At 37.7% G+C, this 22,842-nt stretch overlaps 1 protein-coding gene across 3 annotated transcripts in view; it reads left to right on the forward strand.

Annotated features, from left to right (window-relative positions):
* The window catches only part of SNCA (synuclein alpha), a 113,312-nt gene that overhangs the window by 87,840 nt on the left and 2,630 nt on the right, over positions 1-22,842 (forward strand). For all 3 annotated transcript variants that reach the window (XM_006143241.3, XM_006143240.3, NM_001287378.1), the window contains 1 exon segment: positions 21,138-21,221. In XM_006143241.3, coding sequence (XP_006143303.1) covers positions 21,138-21,221 — 84 coding nt within the window.

Consider the following 22,842-nt stretch of genomic DNA (forward strand, 5'->3'; position numbering starts at 1 on the left):
ATGCAAGGCTCTTAAGATCATAACCACAAATCCAGCTGACACTCACTACAAAATTCCATTGTTTGCTTTTACCATAAGTAACAGTTTCTTTTAGGTTTAAGCAATCAAGCCCAAGGCTTTTTTCCTTTCTCAAAGCCTCTCCCTTCCCCTCCCTGAGTTTTAAATTTACTCACAGAGGAATATTCCAATAGCGGATGCTATTGTCTATGTTTCTTCCTGGAACAGTGTTAATTGATCTCCTAGGGTTTGTGGGTAGAGTGGAGGGGGGAGGATTGGGGAAAGGTGATGGAGTGTCTAGGGAGTTAACTTCATCTCTATAGAAGAAGAGACAGCTGCAGTAGAAGAAAAGATTTTCAAAAAGGAAATGGAGCAGCCACTTCCCCAGGGCTTCTCTAAAGATCAGATTCCGTTGCTCCAGATCCTCAGGTTTTGTCCTTCCGGGGACTTGATTGGATGGATAACCATTGTTCTTGTGCTTCTTTTGTCATATTTACTTGTACTCTTTATTGAAAAAATGTTTTGAATAAGTTATATGCTTCCTCTAAAATCACCAGTATGTAATTGCAAATAAAAAGAGAAATAAGGGCCAGGCAGGTGGTGTAGTGATTAAGGCGGCTGGATCCCACATGGCTGTCAGCACAGTTCAAGTCCCAGACCCTGTAGCTTGAAAACAGGCCAGTTGTATGTACATGTGTGCCCCAAATCCTGGGAGGATAAATGGAGGGAAAGGAATTGCAATGTGGCCATACTTTCTGAGAAGTGCTTTCTCACATTTTCTCTCTCTTTCTTTCTCCTTGGATGAGTGAGTGCACATGCCCTATAGCAAGTTTAAATGAAAAGAGGAAAATGAAAGAGACACTATAATGTATAAAAATAACTTACAACAAAACCTAATAGGATATGCATTGAAAGAAAAAGTTCATGTAGTCTTCGGATTGATCTCCTATTAAGTAGCCATTATATTTAGTGTAGTTTGGAGACTGGGAAAATACTTCCACTCTTAATGTACTTGCCATTGTTAATGGAAGTTTTCAAGAAATTCTAACTCAATTTAGAAAACAAATTATACTATTAATGACATTTATAAATATGAACCTAAAACATTTTTGATGTTTTGCAATGATTTAAAATTGTGTAGACAGTTATAACAAAAAGACAAAAAATTATTCAACAATGTTTCAATTTTACCTAGCAGCTGGTCTTTCTATAATGTGCTAAAGTATAGTTTTCTAAAAGTACTTTCTAAAAGTAAAGAACATAACTTTTGTACAGAAGTAAAATGAACATGTCAAAGATTTCATTCTAATTGGAACCAATAGACTGGTAAGACTGGTTTCAGTTAAAATCTGAGGAATAAAGACTTTTAGAAACAGTGAGCCAAAAGAATTCTGTAATGAATTGGCTAGAGATACAAAACTGGTTACTTGTCAATAAGATGTAACCTTTGGGATTATGTTTTCTGCAAGGTGTTAGGGTTCTTATCAAAGAGTTAATTAGCAAAGCCAAACTCAGTGATTTTACCTTAGATAATTAATGATCATTGAGTGAACCTGTTTAAAAATAATAGTTCAAAGACTTGAAGCCATTTTCTTATTATTTCCATGTTTGCAATAATTTTTTCATGAGGATGACTGTTAAATGTTTAAGTGATAACATCATATAGACCTCCAAACCACTATAACTAAGCCACCTCCTAAGAAGCATTCTGGTCCTCCAAGAAAGCATGGTATACATACGTGTGACATAAATGTTTGTGTATTTACACATATATTTATGTATGTATTTTTTAACTAAACAAAACATGCTGGGAGTTAGACTGTTACTGATTTGGAGGAGGGGGGTATCCTCTAGAGAGAAAATGAGAGAATAAGATAGTATTATGAATACCTGCATTTATAATCAATCTTTTTTTCTTTTTCTAAATCTTTAATAGAAGTCAGCCAGAAGACCTCACTTTCTGAAACATGTGCCATGCTTTCATATCAAATTCAAAGATAACTTGAAACATGAGTAAATGTTAATTGGAGAACATATCTTTCCCCTTGTATAATATTTTTTATATTTATGTTCAAATCACAGGGTTACAAAGGTTTCCACCTAGTAACCACCTAAAGTAGTTATACTTTAAATTTATGACTAAAATACACAGAAGTACAGACTGATAATGAGTCCCACTAAAATTTAATGATTTAGAGGTATTCTCTTGTTTTTATGGCATTCTAGCCATTAAGGTAAAGGTTGGTAAACTATTTCGACATGAAGAACACATGGTTTACATATGTGACTAAACAGATACCCACACACGCACCCTATAGCAGGAAAAGGAAAAAAATTACTTGGCACTATTTCATAGGCATCAACATAAAGGTGGACGCGATGTGGCCCTATGGTCTTAGCTTCTGGCAGCCCAGCAGAGGACACTGGGCTACATCAATAACCTTACAACATGGTGGTCTATGCCAGTCTAGACCCATGGGGCTAGCACTTAAGGGAACATAAACAGAAGAGAGATCATGCTGCTGAAGGATAACCAGGGAAGAACTCACAGAAGGGGCAGCCATTCGTCAAATACGTGCTCTGCACTTGAAAGGTGCATTCACGTTCTAAGGTCTGAGGACAGGGTAATGAAGAGACTTCTAAGATACTCCTCTCTGAGCCCTTCTCTTCTGGGGGCTATAAGCTGGCCTTAGGAAAAGGTAAATTAAAGAAATTGGTGAAGAAACTGAAGTAGTTCTTATCAGTCAGTTTGCTTGCCTTTGTGTTTTTAATCCATCATAGTATAAGGCATTTTTCACAGTTTAGGAGTGCATGCACTGTAGTTGGCTTTTCAGTACCCCAGAGTCAGGAGTTCCCATCACCGCATTAACGCAGGACAATGCTACCCACCACCAGGTAGATTTGCACTGCTCTCTGGCTAATCCATTTCCTTTACTTCTTGTTTACTTCTTGTCTCACTGAGCTGTCACACCTTCCAGTGGTGATGTAGTGTAATATGCCGGGAGCATGTGATCACAGCAAGCTCCTGGTTTATATTTCTTTATTGGCTCAAATGAAATCAGATCAGAGCAATATAGATCATAAAATATGTACAATTTTCATAGTGCTCTTCTTTAAAAAACTTGCAGTAATAAGATTGTTAAGGTACATTCCAGAGGTGTTTGGTTTGGTTTTGTATTTTAAAAACTATCTGTATCTTAAAAAACTTGACTGAGAAGCAGTCTTTTCCTTAATGCTTCTTTTTTCTCTTTTGAAAAAAAAAAGGAAAAGAGAGAGCAAACTAAAAATGCTTAAGGATGTGGAACAGCAACCTGTCCCCAGCGAGTTTCTCTTAATTACTGTGGTGATCTATGTAGAGAAAAGGGACAGTTTTAAGAGTCCCTCAGTAATTAGCTAACCAAAGGTTTCAGATTATTACAGCAGAAAGATTTTCAAAGCACAAAATACCCTTTAAAATTTGACCTCACATAATGATTCAGGCCTTTTATTTTATTTTTTTTTTTTTTGAGAGGTTTTTCACTATAGGGTGCGTGTGCTCACCAGACAGACAGAGAGAGACAGAGAGACAGAAAGCAAGAAATCACCCCCCAGAGGGGATGGCCATGCTGCAATCCTTTCTCCTCCATTCTCCTCTCGGGATCTTGGGCAGGTACGCACACGCACCCAGCGTGAGTTTTAAGCCACCGGGTCCAGGACGCGAACCGCGGTCGACTATGTGGGAGCCCAGCGACATAGCCATTACGCCAGGCCTTTTATTTTTAAACTCTTTTATTTCATGTTGATGTTTATGCTTGATAAAGTCAGCCTAATATCACATGACTCCCTGGAACTCAAACCATTACAGAATTCACAGTTAGAAGATTTCAGTGTAATAAACCAGCTTTTAAAAGTCCTATGTTGGCTAGCCCCAAGGCCCTATGGTTAAGGGAGCCAGACTCCCTCATGGCTGACCACACATTACAAGTTTCAGACCCAGTGGCTTGAGAACATGATGGGAATGTGGAGTGTGTGTGTGTGTGTGTGTGTGTGTGTGTGTGTGTGTGTGTGTCCAAATTCCCGAGAGGATAAAGAAATGAAGAAGTGATTGCAGCATGACCACATCCCATTGGGGGTACTCTTCCCCTCTCCTACTCTCTCTGTCTCTTTCTGCTGATTGTACATAACCTCTGGGAAAAAAATGTTTTCAATTCCACAGTGAGAATAAGAAGACTGAATAAAACAAAAATGAACAATGCCTAGGTAGAAATGAAAAGAGAAATGCAGAACAGAATAATAAAACATATCCAAATAAGCAGTATTAACTACTGGCAAAGAAAAAAAAAATCTAGTGTCAGACAGTGATATGTTTCATTTGTAAAGATAATTTTTAATTAGTGACCTTTCGACAAAAAGCAATGGAGGAAACTTGCTGAACCATCACATTAATGAACATGAAAGCCACCCATTAACAATTTTTTTTACTTGACTTCACAATTAATAGTTCAAATAATATCTTGTCTTCCCCAATTTACAAAAAAAAAAAAAAAAGGCTTTAGCTTTCAAATGAGTCTCTGGGATTTATAAACTCAGTCAGAATCTGCCTAAAAAATATTTTGTTTTTCTTCAAAGGCAGCTTCCCCTTATAATCTCTCTATGTCTTTAAAAAATCTTCCATTAGCCCTCTCTTTGACTTGAATTATGGCAGTGATTTCTAAAATTGTAAACTCTATTTCCTTGGTGTGCCTCAAGATAGAGTGTCTAAACCTCCTCCTTAAACACTGAGCTCTCAGTTCCAAATTGTCCTTCATGAGAGCAGGCAAGAACACTTGGCTTCGTATTGAGTGGTCACGGTATTAAATATAGCCATAGGCCACCATGTACTTTCTAAACACCTATATTCTTTTTATCACTGACATAAAATAGATTTTAAGTCGAGAAAAATTTTATCTGTTGTATTTTCAACACTTGTCTTTTTTTCCTGAGTGATTGCCCAATTTTATGCAGCCTTTTCTCCCAGGTGCCTGGTGCTCCAGGGCAGTGTGTATTTGCCAGTCTTACCTGCCAGAAATAGCTGTGACATTTAAAGAGAGGGCCAGAAGAAAGCTCCATGCTTAACGCCCAAGGATGAAGAGCTAATAGTGAAATTGGGACATCAGCTACAGAAAGATTTGGGAGTAATAGATTTGCAGATTCATCTTAAGTATTTTATGAAAATGATTTTTGTTCTGAATATGATTATAACTCACCCATGTCAATCTGTTTTATTAATTTACTAACTCATTCAATACATATTGTGCTAGACTGTAAAGAAAATGTTTCTGAACTTCTAAGCTTTCCCATTTTGAATGCTTATTGTATTGTAACGTCTGTCTGTAATTGGTAGGAATATGTTCTATTTCGTTTTATTTTATTTTATATTTTATTTTATTTTTGAGAAAGAGATTTTTGCTGTAGGGCACAGAAAACAAGAAATCACCTCTCAGGGAGAATGGTCACACTGTAATTCCTTCTCCTCCATTCTCCTCTTGGGATTTTGGGCACTCACACATGCATGCACCCAAAGGAGTTTCAAGCCACCAGGTCCAGGACTCGAACCATGGTGGGCCATCTGAGAGTTTAGCAACATAACCATTTCCCCATCTGCTGGTCTCAGAGGATGTGTTTTCAAAGCCCTCATTTTATATGTGTGCAAATAAAGTACAGGGATCTTAGATACTCTGTCAAATTATGAGAATTTATCAATGTGCATGAAAATGGCTTCAGGTTTCTTAATCAGTGATATGCCATTATAATTTCCTGTTCACATGTAGTATTTTTAAGTTTATTTATTGAAAGAGAGAGAAACAAGCACCTGCAACAAGGTTTCTCAGGATTCCCAGCCCCCAACCATGACCTTCCCCAGCCTCCCTAGCCAGCCAGGGTCAGGGGCATGCACATTCAGCCTGATCAGGCTAACCAGGGAACCTAACGAGCAATCTTCCATGTGGATTCAGCTTTGATAGCCCAACATAAAAGTTTTATCTTTCTTTTGATGGAAATATTTATTTAGTTTATCATTACAATGTTCACACCTGCTCCGATGAACTGGATGGCTATCTTCTGTGTTCCTAAGCCCCCTACCCCAGGGGGGAAGAGAATGAATGTCAGGGCCCACTTGTATCTATTTACATAAAGATATTTGTTAAAATCTCTTTTGGAGAAATAGCAGTAGTTTTTTATACCTAATAATGTTTATGCAACCATGAGGAGGAGGAGCAAAATGGTGATGATGATGATGATGATGATATGAAGGCTTATAATGATTTGATGGTCAAATCTGGGCAGGACATGACCTTTGATTACAGAGAAGCGCCATGGTGTGAACACATGAGAACACCAGCAATTCTACAACCTGGCTGTTGTTTTGTTTTCTTTGGAACACTGGGTGGATTTCAAGTATTTCATTTACTTGGGAAAATTCAACAGAAGCAGACGTACTTTCCCAAGTTAAATATGCTGAATCTGCAGGAGAGTAAATTGTGTGCACTGGCTCTTCTGTTCCAGTGACTTGCTAGTAAAACCATCTTGTGCTGCCTTATCTTGGTTTCCATAGAGATGGGATGCATTGGTATTCCACACCAAATTATGGATTGAGATGTGAAAAATGGATAGGAAGGTCACTGATCAGGAAAAAACAAACAAAAATATCAGGACTGGAAAAGATAGGATTAGCAAAGATTCAATGATTTCCTAGAGTTAAAATGCAGAAATATCACAATTAAACAAAAATAGGAGGGATCTAAGAAAGTGAGAGAGAGAGAGAAAGGAAAATCATAAATGTTAGCATAGAAAGAAGGTACAATACAAATACAATATTTGATCCAAAAATATATATATCTATTGGGTTGTTTGAAAAGGAATGGCATAATTTTTATGTTTTTTTTCTATGCAAAATGCATCATGACTTTTCCAACAACTCAATATATTTCATGTTTTAATCTCTAAAAGCAAGTTTTGATTTTTTTACATTTCATTTTAAAGACATCATGTACAGTCTCTTTTATATATGTCAGCTTGATGTTAGCTAAGACGACTTTTTGCTTCCCAGTACTTGGAGTTGTTTTTTAAAGTAATTGTACGATTTTAGGAGTTTAATTTAGGAATTCGATAAAAGTTTCCCATAAATATATTATTTATAGGTAGCATAACATATCAGGGCTACCTACATAATTTGTTTTCAAAATAGTTGGAAAGTCACCCTAGAGGAGAAATTCTGCCAATAAGCTGTCCCAGCAGTGGTAGATTTTACTTTATTACTTACATTAGGTTGTATGCTATTATATTATTACTGCAAAATAGTTTACACTGAACTCAGTTCATGTCAAAGATGAAAAGCTTATACTACATCTTTTCCCTGTTAAAGATATTGGGCTGATTGGTTTAACAAAAAAGTGATGATCTCCAGATTCTTGATGGTACTCACTCTTTCTCGGTAGTATTTTCTTTCCTTTTAATTGATACTTTTTTTCTTATTTCTGGACAATCCATTATAGCAATAAAAATGTACTCTTTGACATAAGACTGGTGGGCTTTTAAGCTGAGTTTGACTATTATCTTTTTGTCCTTAGGCAAAAACAAACACAATTTTCCACATTCACATTTTATCCCACAATAAACTGAGATGATTAACTACTGTAAAAGATTACTCAATGAATAAACATAATAAGTTCCTTACATTTCCTTTTTTACCTTCATCTTTATTATCTATTTTACTGAGAAAATCGAGACTATTTGTCACCAGCTCCTTTCAGTTTTTGTAGTCCATCCAGAAATGTACCTGTATGTCAATGTGTCCCAACTTTGCCAAGGCAAACATCACCTTTTTTGTTTTTAATTCTCTTTTCTTTTATTTCTTTTCTTGTTTCTTTTCTTCTTTCTTTCTTTCTCTCTCTCTCTCTCTCTCTCTCTCTCTCTCTTTCTCTCTCTCTCTTCTTTTTAATTTGACTAGAGAGAGACAGGGGGAGAGAGAAAGTCACCAGATCCAGAACTCGCACCTCAATCAGCCATGTGGGAGTCTAGCACCTTACCACCACTCCACCTGCCAGACTGTTTTGTTTTGTTTTTGAACTTAATTTACTTATTCTCCAAATGACCAAGAAAAAGAGAGAAACAGAGAGAGAATGTGAGTGCATATGTACACACCCCCAACAGGGTTTTCACGTCATGATGCACCTCTAGCCTTGCCAGCCCTGGATCATAGGCACACGCATGCCTGAGGTACTCATGGAGGTCTCTGAATGTGAACCTGGAACCTCCCCATGTGTGAGCCTCATGGAATGTTGCATTTCACTGCTGTGCCACCCTCTGGCACCCGTGTGTGTTCCTGATACCGTCTTTCTCCCTTGTTTTTGAGTTCTTTGAGATCTTGCTCTATCAACCAACCACTTTCTGCCTTGTATAATGAAACTCTACTCCTACTGAATCATTAACAAGTTTCTTGATTCCTTTCAAAACAAAGAAAAGAACAAAATTTAAAGGCTGCTCAAATCCAAATCCTGTAACCCCCAAAAGGCACTGTTCCAATACCAGTATTTCTCAACATGTCTACCACCACAGCAGCCGATGGTCTTGCTGATTTATCTCCTGAAGTCTGACTTCTTCCTCCGTCTCTTTCTTGACTATTCAGCAAACCTAAAGAAACAGTTGTTACGTATGCTGGTATCCCCCCCATGCATAAAATATAGAACTGAAAGTGTACATGTGCAATTCTTTGGCTCATTTACTCTTTTCAGTGCTTAAAACTGAGAAGTAGGTATGCCAACCTCTTTGTCAAGACCTTTTCCATTTACTATCTGAAATGGTATTTGCTATTTTTTATATTTCCTCTCTGGCTATCCCTTCAATTTGCCCCCTCTATTTGTTCCCTCATAACTGAGGAGGTTTTTCATGTGATACCATATTGTTTTTTGGTTTTTGTTTCTTCATTTGTTTCACTTGTCTCTTTTTCTCTATTTAATTATGAGAACTCTGATGATGTTCTCAATTCCCTTTATGGAGCAAATACACAAAATACTTATGTGTCCATGTTCTTCAGGTATCTCATCTCCAGTCTCCTATTTTCAATCTAGAGTTATGTAGGCATCTCAGATTAAACATATCTAAAACATAATTTACCTGCCCCTAAAATCTGCTTTTTCTTGTTTTTCTTTGGTTACTAGTTGTAACAGACCTCATCTTCCTAGTCAGTCAAGTTCAAAAGCTAATCAGTTTTATCCATTGTCCTTGTATCATCTGCCCACATTCTACCAGGTGTCTTGGTGTATTGGAGACCAAGGGTCCCATATTCCTGCACATTTTGGAAACAAAGCACTAACTGCCCTTTATCTAGGACTATCTGTTCAAGGATTTTTGGAAGCCTTGGAACACAGAAGTCATTTTCTCCTGTAAAACAAAAAGCAGGTGTGCTTCCAGCCTTGGTTAGACAGTATCTCTTTCTGGAGCAGAGGATCATATTTACTGGCCATTATACAAAGTTTGTTTTTTCTAAGTTCTGGTTTCCCCTTCTATAATACAACCCACTGGGCAGGTAGGTGCCGTCTGAACTTCTCTGGGGAAATTAGGGCTTGGGGAATCAGTGCAGGAAAATGATGATACTCTAGCTATTGCTGTTACTGTGAGTGATAAAGTCATTTGTCTCTGACCTAGGAGTTTTGTGTCTTTACTCAGCATCCATAAACTGTGGCCAGCTAACTTGTTAGAGTGCAAATAGGAAAAAAATCTTTGACTCTTCACAGTTCTTAAACAATAGTGGTTAAATTCTATCCATTTAACTTCCACGGTATCTCACAAAATCAATCCCTTAGCATCATGTTCAACTCTCTAGTTATCTCATCATCTCTCCCTGAATTATTGCTGTTGTCCCCTCCATGATCCATTCATCCGTGTTTCCCTTCCTTCCAAACAATTCTGCAAACCATTGTGAGAGTATTCTTCCAAAAAAAAAAAAAGGTTTCCACTGTATAACTTCAACACTTGCAACATGAAATGATTCTTCAATGTTCCTACACCATTGACTAGGCATTTCAAGGCACTCATTTATCTCCACACCTTATTCCCAACCAGACAAAACCACTTTCTTGCTATACTTTTGTCCATGATATTCCAGCTCCTTGAAGCTCCCAGTCTGACCAAAATATACAGACCCAGGTTTAACGATGCTTCCGATAGTTAGAAGGAAGCTCTTCCTGTTCTGCACATTTTACTTTGACCTCTCTTATGCCCCGTATCACATTTATGACCTTGTGTTTCATTAACTTTTATGTCTGTAATTCATCTTTTCAGACATGAAGTTGCTTAAGATGCAGGTCCCATGTCTTGTACATTATTATATATTCTACCACTCCTGATGCAATGCACTGTACTTGAGTATGTTTACTGGACTTATGTTGCTCATTATTTCTTTTGATTAGTCGGGTAGGCTAATACTGGCAATAAGAATGCACATTTGGTAACAAAATATATAGATCCCATCTCTGCATCAGACTGTAGAGAAACATTTTCGGTTTCATTGTTTTCATTACACTTTGTTGGTATTTATTATTAAATAATGATGTCAAAAATCATAATTATTAGGTAACTTTATAGTCTAAAATAATTTTAATTCTAAGTTTGCCTACCAAGATCTTATAGTTTCTTTTTAAAAATATTTTATTTAACTCTATTTATTTATTTACTTATTTTAATTCAACCAGGGAGGGACAGAGTGAGAGAGTGAGAGTGAGAGCAAGAGAGAAAATGAGAAAGCAAGCCACCAGGTCCAGGACCTGAACCATGGCTGACCATGTAGGAATCCAGCACTCTTAACCACCATACCACCTGCCATCCCCAAGATCTTATAGCTTCTTAAATACAAACGTATTGCCTGTTTTGGGAACAAATCACAATACTACCTTTCACTGGGATATAATATCCTATGTAGTAATGTTACTTTATTGGTATTTGCCATTTCAAAGATCCTAATACTCTCTGCTTTTTCTTGTGTTAAGATTTTTGTGTCAAGGTTGTAATTGACTTATATAGGCAATCTAGAGATTTGCAGGTACAATACTGGCATTTTTGTGAGATTGAGCCAACAGACTACACAGGAAAGAAAGGTCATAGCTTTTAATATGCATTTTGTTTTGCTTCAGTTATGAGAAGCTAGTTATTGAAAGAATAAGGAAACACAAAATACAAAGTTATCTGTTGAAGAATGGTTATGGTATAATCTTTGATGGGGTCAATATTGAGTGTATTCCAGATGGGAAAATTCATTTTTTTATGCTGTAATACTATCGATAAATGAATATAAAATAAATGAAAAAAAAGGAAAGGATAAGAGATGCTTTCTTACCAGCATTAGGAATATCAATAAAAGTATATTCATCTTCATGTACTGGTGCTGTGAATATTTCTCACCCTCAGTGTGGTCTATATTTAACACTAGCTCACTGCTTCTACTTACACATCTTCAGTTAAAAACAAACATTTTACTGATAGCGCTGTAGCATTTACTTCTTATCTATATCACCAAGGTGTACCCTGTCCTCATTTCCAAAGTTTTCAGCTGCGTTCCCAGGCAGCTGAGAGAAAAACAAAGAGGAAGCCCTGAGCACCAGCTTATGAAGGGCCAAACACGAAGCACTGAGGTTCATGGGTGACTCAAGCGTAGTTAATCAATGAAATAAAGCAAAAGGGCTTATTCTTAAAATAGTGGGTATTTTTGGTTTCAAGATTTTCTGAGAAAATTTTTTTTCTTGGGACTAGCAGTTAGCATAATGGCTCTGTCGCTGGACTCCCATGTAGTCGACCGCAGTTCAAGTCCCAGACCCGGTGGCTTAAAACACGCCGGGCGCTTCTGCGTGCATGCCCAAGATCCCGAGAGAATGGAGGAGAAGGGATTGTGGCATGGCCATCTCCCCTGGGAGGTGATTTCTTGCTTTCTGTCTCTCTGGCAAGCGCACATGCCCTATGGCAAAAACCTCTCAAAAAAAAATTTTTTTTTTCTTAAATAGGAATGAGTTGAAAATGCAACACCAATGGATAATCTTTATTTAGACAACGTATGATACACATTTACTGGGACACTTAAAATAGCAGAGATAAAGTGCTTTAGACAATCTAGCACACAGCAGATGCTCAGTAAATATTTGGTCTTACTATGATTAAACTAGGCTACTTTTATGTACATCATCTCACTTAATACCACAACATTCTTATTTATTTTTTACTTATTTTTTGCTATAGAGTGTGCATGCTCACTGAGGAGAGACACAGATAGACATAGTGGGAAAGTGAGAAATCACCCCCCCCCCCAGGTTGAAGGGTCATGTCCCAATACCGTCTCCTCACTGGTCATGTCACAATACCGTCTCCTCCATTCTCCTCTCTGGATTGCGGGCACACTCTCACATGCACCTGTTATGTTTTTCAGGCTGCTAGGTCTGGGACTAAAACTACTCGGTGAGCCATGTGGGATTCAGGCCCTAATCTCCATGCCACCTGCTGGCCCAATATCACAACACTCTTGAAAAACTTTGTAATCACCATTTTCCAGCGGAGCCATCTAGATTGCTCAAGATCTCACAGGTATCATCTTCCACTAGGTCAATCTGCAACTACATACCCTGCTCTTAAAAGCATATTTTCTCTTGGCCTTCCAAACAACAGTGTATACAAGTGGAGGGATGGAGAAAGGAGACTGTATTAGAAACTATTTGGAGTGATTGTGTAACCATGGTTTCAGTTCCTTGACAAAATAATAGAATTAGGGATCATTCTCAATATATGTATTTGTCCAACACACACACACACACACACACACACACACACAAGACCATGCACGCTGGCCTATCCCTTGCAACCACAGAGATATCTTAATTACAGAATGTTCTCTGTGTTGCTTTTTTTCTCCCTCTGAAGCTTAAATCAGGAGTTCCTATTCAACTGACAGCAAAGGGAGATGTAAATGAACTAAATTTAAAACGTGAGACTCGTTGACAAAATTAAATACAGAACTGTGTATTGATTTATTGAGAATAATGTAATCCAGAAATAATGAATGCTTTAAAACTAATTAAGAGAAAAATAAACATTTAGTGCCTAATTTAAGAAAAAGAAAAGACAACATCAAATAAAACAAAGGATATTCATTTGTTGGATGAACAAATATTCTTTTATTCCCTTTCAGATTCTCTGTAGAATGAAGCAGGGTTATAAATAAATAAACATCATGACTAAGTGTAACATCTATTCCATGGACTTAATAGAGCATTATGTTTTATTGTGATAATCAAAATGAAGTTGTTGTAAGGACTTGGAAGGGATTACTAAATCTAGTGTAAAGCTAAGAAAGAGAGGGCCCGTGATTCAGGCAAAAGCTTAATTTGTTGGTCTAAAGGAGTAAAAACTCAAGCAATGATATTCAAACCACTCTATAACATTATAGTGTTTGTGCCACATATAGGGGTGGGAGAGATAGACAATTTATTTCTGATAATATTATTGTCTAATTTTGTTAGAACCTATTCTAATGAAAAGGTCTAAACTATCCAGAAAATGGTATGTGTTGAATTCATGATAAGCAATTTTTCCCTGTACCAAAAATTTGACCAATTTAGTATTTAAAGATTTAATAATCATATTGTAAAAAATATACCTGTCTGGGGGCCAGCAGGTGGCATGGAGTTTAAGTCACTGGACTTCTTCATGGCTGACAGCTGTTCAAGTCCCAGACCTGATGGCTTGCTTTCTACTCTCTTTCTTTCTCCTTTCTTTCTTCTTTCTTTCTCCTCTCCTCTCCTCTCCTCTCCTCTCCTCTCCTCTCCTCTCCTCTTCTCTCTCTCTCTCTCTCGTGACCAGAGCAAATTCAATAATAATAATAAATTAAATTAAATAAGTAATTCTTTTAAAAATGTATATACACACCTGTCTGGTTTTTGGCCTAGCAAAGACATTATATGTGTGTTTGTGTGTGTGCATGCACACATGCGTTTGTATATATTAGGTTCTTGGAAAAGTTGTGACGTATTTTTCCTGTGCAAAAATGCATCATGACTTTTCCAACAACCCAATATATAAGTTTATCAAAATGCATTTTATGAAAAAAAAATGCATGGTTATGCATGATTTCAATAAATTTTTGCACCAAAATAAGTTAATTAAATTATTTACAAACTTTTTGAAGTACTCATATATTAATAGTTTCTTTTGCTTCCTAGGTTTTCTTATACAAAATGATGAAAAATGGCTGAGATATTTAATAATAAAATATTTTTACATTACACTCTAAGAGAAGCTTAATTTTATATTATTTAAGTAGCCTAGCTTAATGTTTAAGTGGAAAGCTTTTGTGTGTTTTTTTTTTTTGAGAAGCTTGACAAATAAAATTCATGGGCTTTGGTGCTAGACTGCCTATCTCTGTTTATTTGTTGATAAAGTGAAGATAATGGTAGGAACTTTCTTAGAGAATTCATTTTTAATATCAAATAATGCATGCAAAACTCTCGGAATGGTACCAAAAACTGAGTGAACATTAAATAAAATTAGATATTACTGATGTTATTTCATATCAGAGTAACATATGGAATAATAAACCTTTAAATATTTCATTTCAATGACCTTTTAAATACTCCTAGGCCATTATATTTCTTGACAATTGGTAAAATGTTTCTATGTTATCTTCAATCTATTGAGACATATATACAGGCTTTTAGAGGAGACATTTTCTAAGTAATCAAAACAAGTAAGAGCCACAAAAGGTGTGACAATGTTTAACAAATTAAGGAGAACAGAATTCACAGGGTAGGAGAGCAATTGCAAGCCCTAGCTCTATTGATGGCAGTAGTCTGGTGAACATTGTTTCCTTAGAGGCTTTGTCTGGGAGAGATACTAAAATAAAGACACCCCCACTTGAAGGCCTCTTGAACTTCATTTGGAATCTCTTCCCTGTAGTATAGAGGGCCTTGGAACCCCTAAGTATCCCATGCACCTGATTATACTGTATTTCTGCTCTGTCATTTAAAAAGCCTTTTAATCTCTTAGATGAGGAAGACATGGCCTTATCTTGCTCTCTAAGAGTCTTCTGGGTTTTTTGTCCATTGAAACTACAGTCTTCACTCTCTGCTTCTAGGCCCTGTAAGTTCTATCCAACCTTTTGTATATGAGCTGTTTGTTTTGCCTGAAGTATTTTCTCTCAGTCTGGTGTTAAGATGAGCTTCCCACTCTATTTTAAAGCAAACATCTGGGCCTTGGCTCATTGAGCTCTTGCTCTTTCAAGCTCAGAGGTTTCCAGCATTCTCTTGGTTTCTTAAAGTATAGAAGCAGATGCCCTTTCTCTTGTGCTGTCAAAGCCTTCCCTCCCCACTGAATTCTTACTTAGTTGCTCGTTTTAAGACTTACATCCAAAAGATGAATGCATTTGCAAATATGAAATGATTGGCTGATTCTGAACACAAAACAAAAGCAGACTTTTCTTGGCTCAACTCACCTTCTCTTAGTATCTATTCAGTCCCTACCCAAGGCTCTGATCTTCAAGGATCCAGTCAATACAAGCTTAAAAAAAAATGAACAGGGGCCAAACAGTGGTGCAGCAGTAAAACAGGATGCTGTACGAGACCATCCTGCATGGGAAGGTTTCTGGTTGCAGTGCTGAGACTACCCTGAGTAATCCAGGTATACACTTGCCCTTGGTTGGGGACTGGCTGAAGGCAGAAATGGTTCATGGCAAGAAGACACTGTTGGGGGGGGTGGGTCTTTCTCTCTCTCGTGTATTTCTCTCTCATGGAAGAAAGAAATAAACTAACTTTTCTTAAAAATAAATACTTAACTATATCTTTAAATATGTGTGTGTGTGTGTGTATATATATATAATTTTTTTATTAATAGACAAAGAAACTCAATCCTATGACACAAAAGTGGTATGCTTTATTCCCAGCCTTCCCATTGTGTGTTAGTATTTGCAACTAGGTCTATATCCAAGTAACTGGGAGAAAGCTGGTAATTGTTGCTGTGCCGTGAAGTCTTATTAAGTGAGTCAGCTAATTACATGGCACTGGCATTAATATGGCAGGTGCTGAGCTGCTTCTTATGCTTACCAAGGAGAATTAAGATTGGAGATAGAACCGTACCTCTTTGCTATATAATGAAAATTTCTTCTTAAAAAATGAATTTACAGTGATTCCTGACTCACGTACCAATTATTTTATAATTTATCGTTACGGGTATTTAAAACTGAATTCAGGAATAATACTGATAAATAGCATCCAAAAATATCCCCCAAATGTACTTAATGTATTAGCTTTAGTCTTTTTTCCATTCCCAAATCTTTTCCAAAGAAAAGTGAGATAAACTATTTCTTATTTAATTTGTTCTCTTTATCTTTCTCTATCTCTGAGGGGATTGCCAAGACTAAAGAAATAACTAAGGGACCAGCAGATGGTGTAATGGTTATGTTGCTGGACTCCCAGATGGCCAGTTGCATTTCAAGTTCCAGACCTGGAAGCTTGAAACTCACACCAGACGTGTGTGTGTGTGTGTGTGTGTAGATGCCCAAAATCCTGAGGAGAGAATGAGGGAGAAGGGACTGTGGTATGACCATCACCCTTGGTAGGGATGATTTCTCACTTTCTGTCTCTCTGTCTCTTCAGTGAGCACGTGCACCCTGGAGCACAAGTGTCTAAAACAAAAAGAGAAAGAAAGAAATAGCTAAATGGGCATAAAGCAAGAAATGCCTTGCGATGAATGATACACTAGCAGATTATCTAGAGTAGGAGTGACTTCTACATGCACAGTATTTTTATATAATACTGGATTTTCTAAAATATCAATTAAAATAGATTTGTATTCTACACCTGAACAGGTGCCCTATAGGTATGAACTACAATATAAAGTCATATAAACTACTATATGAGTTACAGCGCTCACCAATTTGAACAATCTCAAGTGACCCATAGTTGTATGTCAGTTTGCTGAGATATGATCTGAGCAACTAAGGGACAGCCAGTCAATTTGCCTATAAGAAAACCCAGCAGATGACCCAGCAGCCAGCCATGTCTTCACTCAGCCTTGTTGCTAGGTTTTGCTTGTTGTGGCATGTGAAATTTAGGATGAAAATCAGATGCTATCGGTGTCCTTTTTAGTTTGGAAGTTCAAAATGGTCTCAGGAAGAAGTGCCACCGATAATCCATGATCTACTGCAGTCTGTGTGCTTGTACCTGGTCTCACATCCTCAGATACGACTGGCAGACTGAGTAGAAAATGGCGTTGGATAATTACAGACTCTGTCATCTACAGTATAATAGGATCCTGTATTATATAAACATGAATTTTTTTTTATTTGTCAAGTAAGGCAAACAGAATCTAAAATAGGGGTCCATTGAAAGAGTAGTTCAATATTTTCAAATAGTATCATTGCAGGCTTTTCTGTGTGACTGGATCAGGCCTATTACAGTGTTCTATACAAGGCTGATGCTTTGGCCTTCCATTTACCCATTCTCTTTTACGTCTGTCTCACTACATCTAATATAATAATAATAATAATAATATAATAATAATGATTAATGATTATAACAATTTATAATATTTAAATACTGTCACAACTCCTTGAATTTGTCTCCATAACAGTTTAGTAAAGAACAGCTTAGTAATTGGAAAAGCAGATGGAGTTCATTAAGTATCTCTTTAGTATGCTTTATTATTATTTGGACATTTGTTAATTTCAAAACATGCCAATTTTTTAAAGAATTATTTTTTATTTTAGATTTATTTATTTATTTTAATTTGACCAGAGAGGGACAGAGTGAGAGTAAGAGAGAGAGACAGAGAGAGAGAGAGAGAGAAAGCCGCCAGGTCCCAGACTCAAACTGCGGTCGGCCATGTGAGAGTCCAGCACCCTTAATCACCATGCTACATGCCAGCCCAAAAACATGCCAGTTTTTATAGTTTCACATGTCATAACACATAATTGCTAGAACACATTTAAACACTCTTTATTGCATATAAACATATATAACATATAAACATATATATAATTGTATATATAAATGTAATTATCACATTTACATTATTATTTCTATACTTTTTTCCTATACATAATATTAAGACTTAAAATATAGTGATATTTGGGGCCAGCAGGTGGTGTGGTGGTTAAGGGTGCTGGACTCCCACATAGCAAACCAAGGTTCAAGTCTTGGACCTGGTGTCTTGTTTTCTCACTTTCTCTCTCTCTCTCTGGTCAAAATAAAAATAAATAAATAAAGTTCAATAAAAATTAAAAAAATATGTAGTGATATTTCTGGACTAAATATGTTGCTTCGGTTTTAATAATAAAATAACATTGTCCAAAGTATCTATTTTCTTAAAGTTTATTTCATGAGAGACAGAGAAAAACAAAGGGAGAGGAGAGAAAAGCCCTTCAACAGAGTTTCACACCACGATACCTCAAGTCCTCCAAGTCATCCTAGATCAAGGGCAAGCCTGATGCTTTCAGCATGTACAGGTCAACCTGGGTGCAGTGGTAAAACACAATGCTCTTTGAGGCAATCACACATGGGAAGTTCCCAGTTCAAGACCGAAGACTTCACTGAGAGCAATAGGCACGTATTTGTCCATGATCTGGGGCTGGCTGCAGGCCATTTGGTGGCATCAAGACCTTGTTGGGAGCACTGTCTCTCTCTCTCTCACACTCATGGTAAAAATAAATATATACACTTTTTAAAAATGCATAGAAGCAGGAAATTTACCTCATGTTTCTTAGACATGACCATCACCAATTACTAATTTTTTTAAACTCATGATAGAGTATAGCTTATGCATGGAATACAGAGAGAAGCACCCTCAACAAAGTATCATCACACCTCAATTCCCTTCCCCTTTCCCCAGCCCTCCAGCTTGTCTGAATCAGATGGAGTTCATTAAGTATCTCTTCAGTATGCTTTATTATTATTTGGACATTTGTTAATATCAAAACATGCCAATTATTTAAAGAATTATTTTTTATTTTAAATTTATTTATTTATTTTAATAAATAGACACATATGCATGTAGGCCCAGTCTGGTTTTGGACCAACCTGGTAATCTCAACATGTGATTGACCATTGTGGATTCTGGTTCTGCAATTCAGCACACTACAAATCGCACCATCAAGGCAGGGCCAATAACTATATAATAATGAGAATGTTGATATCATTGTGCCTTCCAGTTATAAAGAAGTTATCGCTGCCCCATTTTATCACTAGGGCTTGATGCTTAGACAAAGATGCTGATGTCCAACATCACAAAAGATTTATGGTCTGGAGAAGCTAGGATTTGAGCTCAACTCTGTGACACTACAATCCTTGTTTCTAAACACCATGCATCGGAACTTGACTTGTGCAGAGAAGTGAAACATTATGAAAATTACATCTTTGTTCTACATTTAGAAGTGAGGTAGCTTGGGGATGGTTTACATTTCGTTTCATTTATAAATATCTTGGGCAATTTTAGTTTGTGAAAAGAGAGTAGGCAGGGGAGGAAGATCTACAAGCTTATCTGCCCAGCCACAATAAGCAGGATCTTTAGTTTGACCTTTCACTGTCAGCCATTTCCTTATCCTCTTGTCTATGTGTCAGTCACTTCTAAGATGGAAACGAGGCGAGGTTTTATTGACATCAGATTTATTGCTAAACATAAACCACATTGGCTAAGATACTATCTTATCTCTTCAAGAAAGCCTATTTTGGCCCACGTTACCTCTCTGTTCTTGAATTTGCAGTGAAATCCATGACCATTTCTGGATGAATTTTGTGCTATTCTATTTCTAAGAAAAAGTACCTAGAAAATTGGCCATGTATTTGGTTTTCTTCCAACAAATGTGTATAGTCTCAATCTTCAAACTTCATAAAAGAATTTGTTTTTTTGTCATCACTTAAATATAAATGATCAAATATTCAGGAAAGGAGAGGCTGCTCCAGACTTGCTCCACTGTTTAAGAACCAACACCTTGGAGCCAGCAAGTGATGTAGTGGTTAAGGTACTGGACTCCCACATGGCCAATTGTAGTTTGAGTCCTGGGCCTGACAGCTTGAAATTCACACAAGGCACGTGTGTGTGTGTGTGTGTGTGTGTGTGTGTGTGTGCATCCAAAATCCCAGGAGCAGAATGGAGGAGAAGGAATTGTGGTGTGGCCATCCCCTGGGTGGTGATTTCTCACTTTCCCTCTCACTGTCTCTGTTTCTGTCTCTCTCTCACAAACCTAAAAAATAATACTAATAATGAAAAAGGAACCAACACTTCATTCCTTCAGCCCTAGAGCAGAGATAGAAGGAGCAACAGGAAGGCCCAAGCTGCTTGGCTTGAGCTCATCAGGGTCCCCAGCCCAACCTCCTGTGGGGAAGGAGGGCCTGCTCTAGCCTTGCTTTGATCCTCCAAACTCAGCACCTGGTTCCTGCAATCCCAGAGAAAGAAGAGCAAGCACAAATGTGCTGCATGAAGTGGTCTACCACCTTACACCCTACCTGTCCAATGCAACCTCCAGCCATGCTGGGAGCAGAATGGCTTGGTAGTACAGGGCCCAAACACCTGAAGACAGGAGACTCTGGAGGAATTCTCTCTCCCAGCCCCCCTGTAGCAGTACAAGGAGAGAAACTTCCCTTCAAAAATTTGAACCCAATACTCCTACTGTGGATTCCACACTCCCACCCACAGTGGAAGAGAGAAAGTGGCCCAGAGCGAACACATACCACAGGGAAGGGCATGAGCACCCAGCTACAGAAACATACTCCACAGAGACGGGAAGAAGTGTGTATTTTACCAGATGACTAAAAATCAAAGCAGAACCCAAAGAAATAGAAAACCAGGCAATACCTCCCCCTCAAGGGAGCATAACAACATCTCACCAATATTGAATAAAACACAAGAGATCACAGAAGTGTCAGAAAAACAATTCAACACATTCATTGTAACAAAACTCAGTGAGATACAAGAGAAAGCAGACAACCAATTCCAGGAGATGAAAAAATCCTTTTATAATTGGTAGGAGGAACTCCATAAAAAGATAAACACCGTGAAAAGAAACCGGATAGAACTTCTGGAGATAAAGAATACGATGCAGGAAGTCAAAGCCTACCTTATCATATTCTTTTTGTGCTTCCCACTTTAAATACTAGAGTGAAGAAGGAGCCCCCCAGGAAGGAATTCTGGAAGATATGCCTGTGGATCCTGACAATGAGGCTTATGAAATGCCTTCTGAGGTAAAAATCTATGCACATTAAACTGCAGAGGTAATGTCTAGGAGTTCCAGTGGGGTCTTTCTAATAGACAGTGTCAAAGTATGTCACTGTCAGATCTTCCTTTTATTAGTCCTTAGTGAATGTTACTTGTTCTCTACACGTAGAAGTGGCCAAAGTCACAACATGTACTGCGTGGACCACTTGCAAGCTAAGAATGATGTTTACATCTTGTAACGGGTTGTAAAAGCCAGAGTAGGAGGTTCATGGTGTCACTCTGCCCTATAAATTTTCAATGAACTTTAACTTTTTATAACTTCCTTGCCGGAATAAATGCAAGGATCAAAAGGCATTTGATGAAGAACACTAATAAAGCCTCCATATGATTATTATGTGACAAAGAACGCATGTCATATGTGTGAGGGAGACCATATGTGGATGGTCGTATGGAAGAGGGTATGTGACAGAGACCATATGCGGTGCACACGACCTACAATGTTTGCTGCCTGCCCCTTTTCAGAAAAAGTTTGCTGACTCCTGCATTAGAAATCTTTTGTTCTGGGGACCAGCAGATGGCATAGCGATTACGTCACTGGACTCCCACGTAGTTGACAGTGGTTCAAGTCCTGTACCCGGCAGCTTAAAACTCACACTGGGTGCATGTACATGAATGACCAAAATCCTGAGAGGAGAATAAAGGAGAAGGAATTGCAGCATGGCCATCCCCCCTGGGGGAATGACTTCTGCTTTCTGTCTCTGTCTCGTGTGAGTGCACATGCCTTATAGAAAAAAAATTCTCTTTAAAAAAAATTAGAGACCAGCAGACAGTTATGTTGCTGGACTCCCACATAGCTGGCCATGGTTCTATTCCCAGACCTGGTGGCTTGAAACTCATGCTGGGCACTTGTGCATGCCTGCCCAAAATCCCAAGAGGAGAAGGGATTGTCATTTGGCCATCCCCCTGGGTGGGGGTGGGTGATTTCCCACTTTCTGTCTCTCTGTCTCTGGTGAGTGCACACACCCTAAAGCAAAAATATCTTTTAAAAAAAATTAAAAAAAAAAAACCGAAACCTGTATTCTAAAGTAAATTCCAAAATAATGGAAAGTTAATCAACCAAATGTCAAAGGAAGGAAGATAATTATTTTTGCCATACACTTACAGTGGAATTTCTGTATAGTAAAATAAAAGTTACTTACAAAAATTATAGACTAGAAGGATGAATGCATGATTTACAATTGATTTATTTCAGCTTAGCATTTTAAATAGCATAATTTGATAGTTAATTCTATTCTGATTTAAAAAATAAATTTTTCTTTCATAGAAAATGTATCAAAATCTCAATTTTTTTATTGCTGCTCTTCAGAAGTTGTGAGTGATTTATCACCTACTTTCAGATTTTTAGACTCAAGAAGAAATTTTAAAGATCTAAAAAGGGAACTAGCAGTTAGCGTAATGGCTATGTCGCTGGACTCCCACGTAGTCGACCGCAGTTCGCGTCCCGGACCCGGTGGCTTAAAACTCACACCGGGTGCGTGTGCGTGTGTGCCCAAGATCCTGAGAGGAGAATGGAGGATAAGGGATTGTGGCATGGCCATCCCCCCTGGGGGGGGATTTCTGGCTTTTTGTCTCTATGCTTTCCTTTGC

The sequence above is a fragment of the Tupaia chinensis genome, unplaced genomic scaffold, assembly GCF_000334495.1.
Source record: "Tupaia chinensis unplaced genomic scaffold, TupChi_1.0 Scaffold000094_1, whole genome shotgun sequence".
NCBI lineage: Eukaryota > Metazoa > Chordata > Mammalia > Scandentia > Tupaiidae > Tupaia > Tupaia belangeri.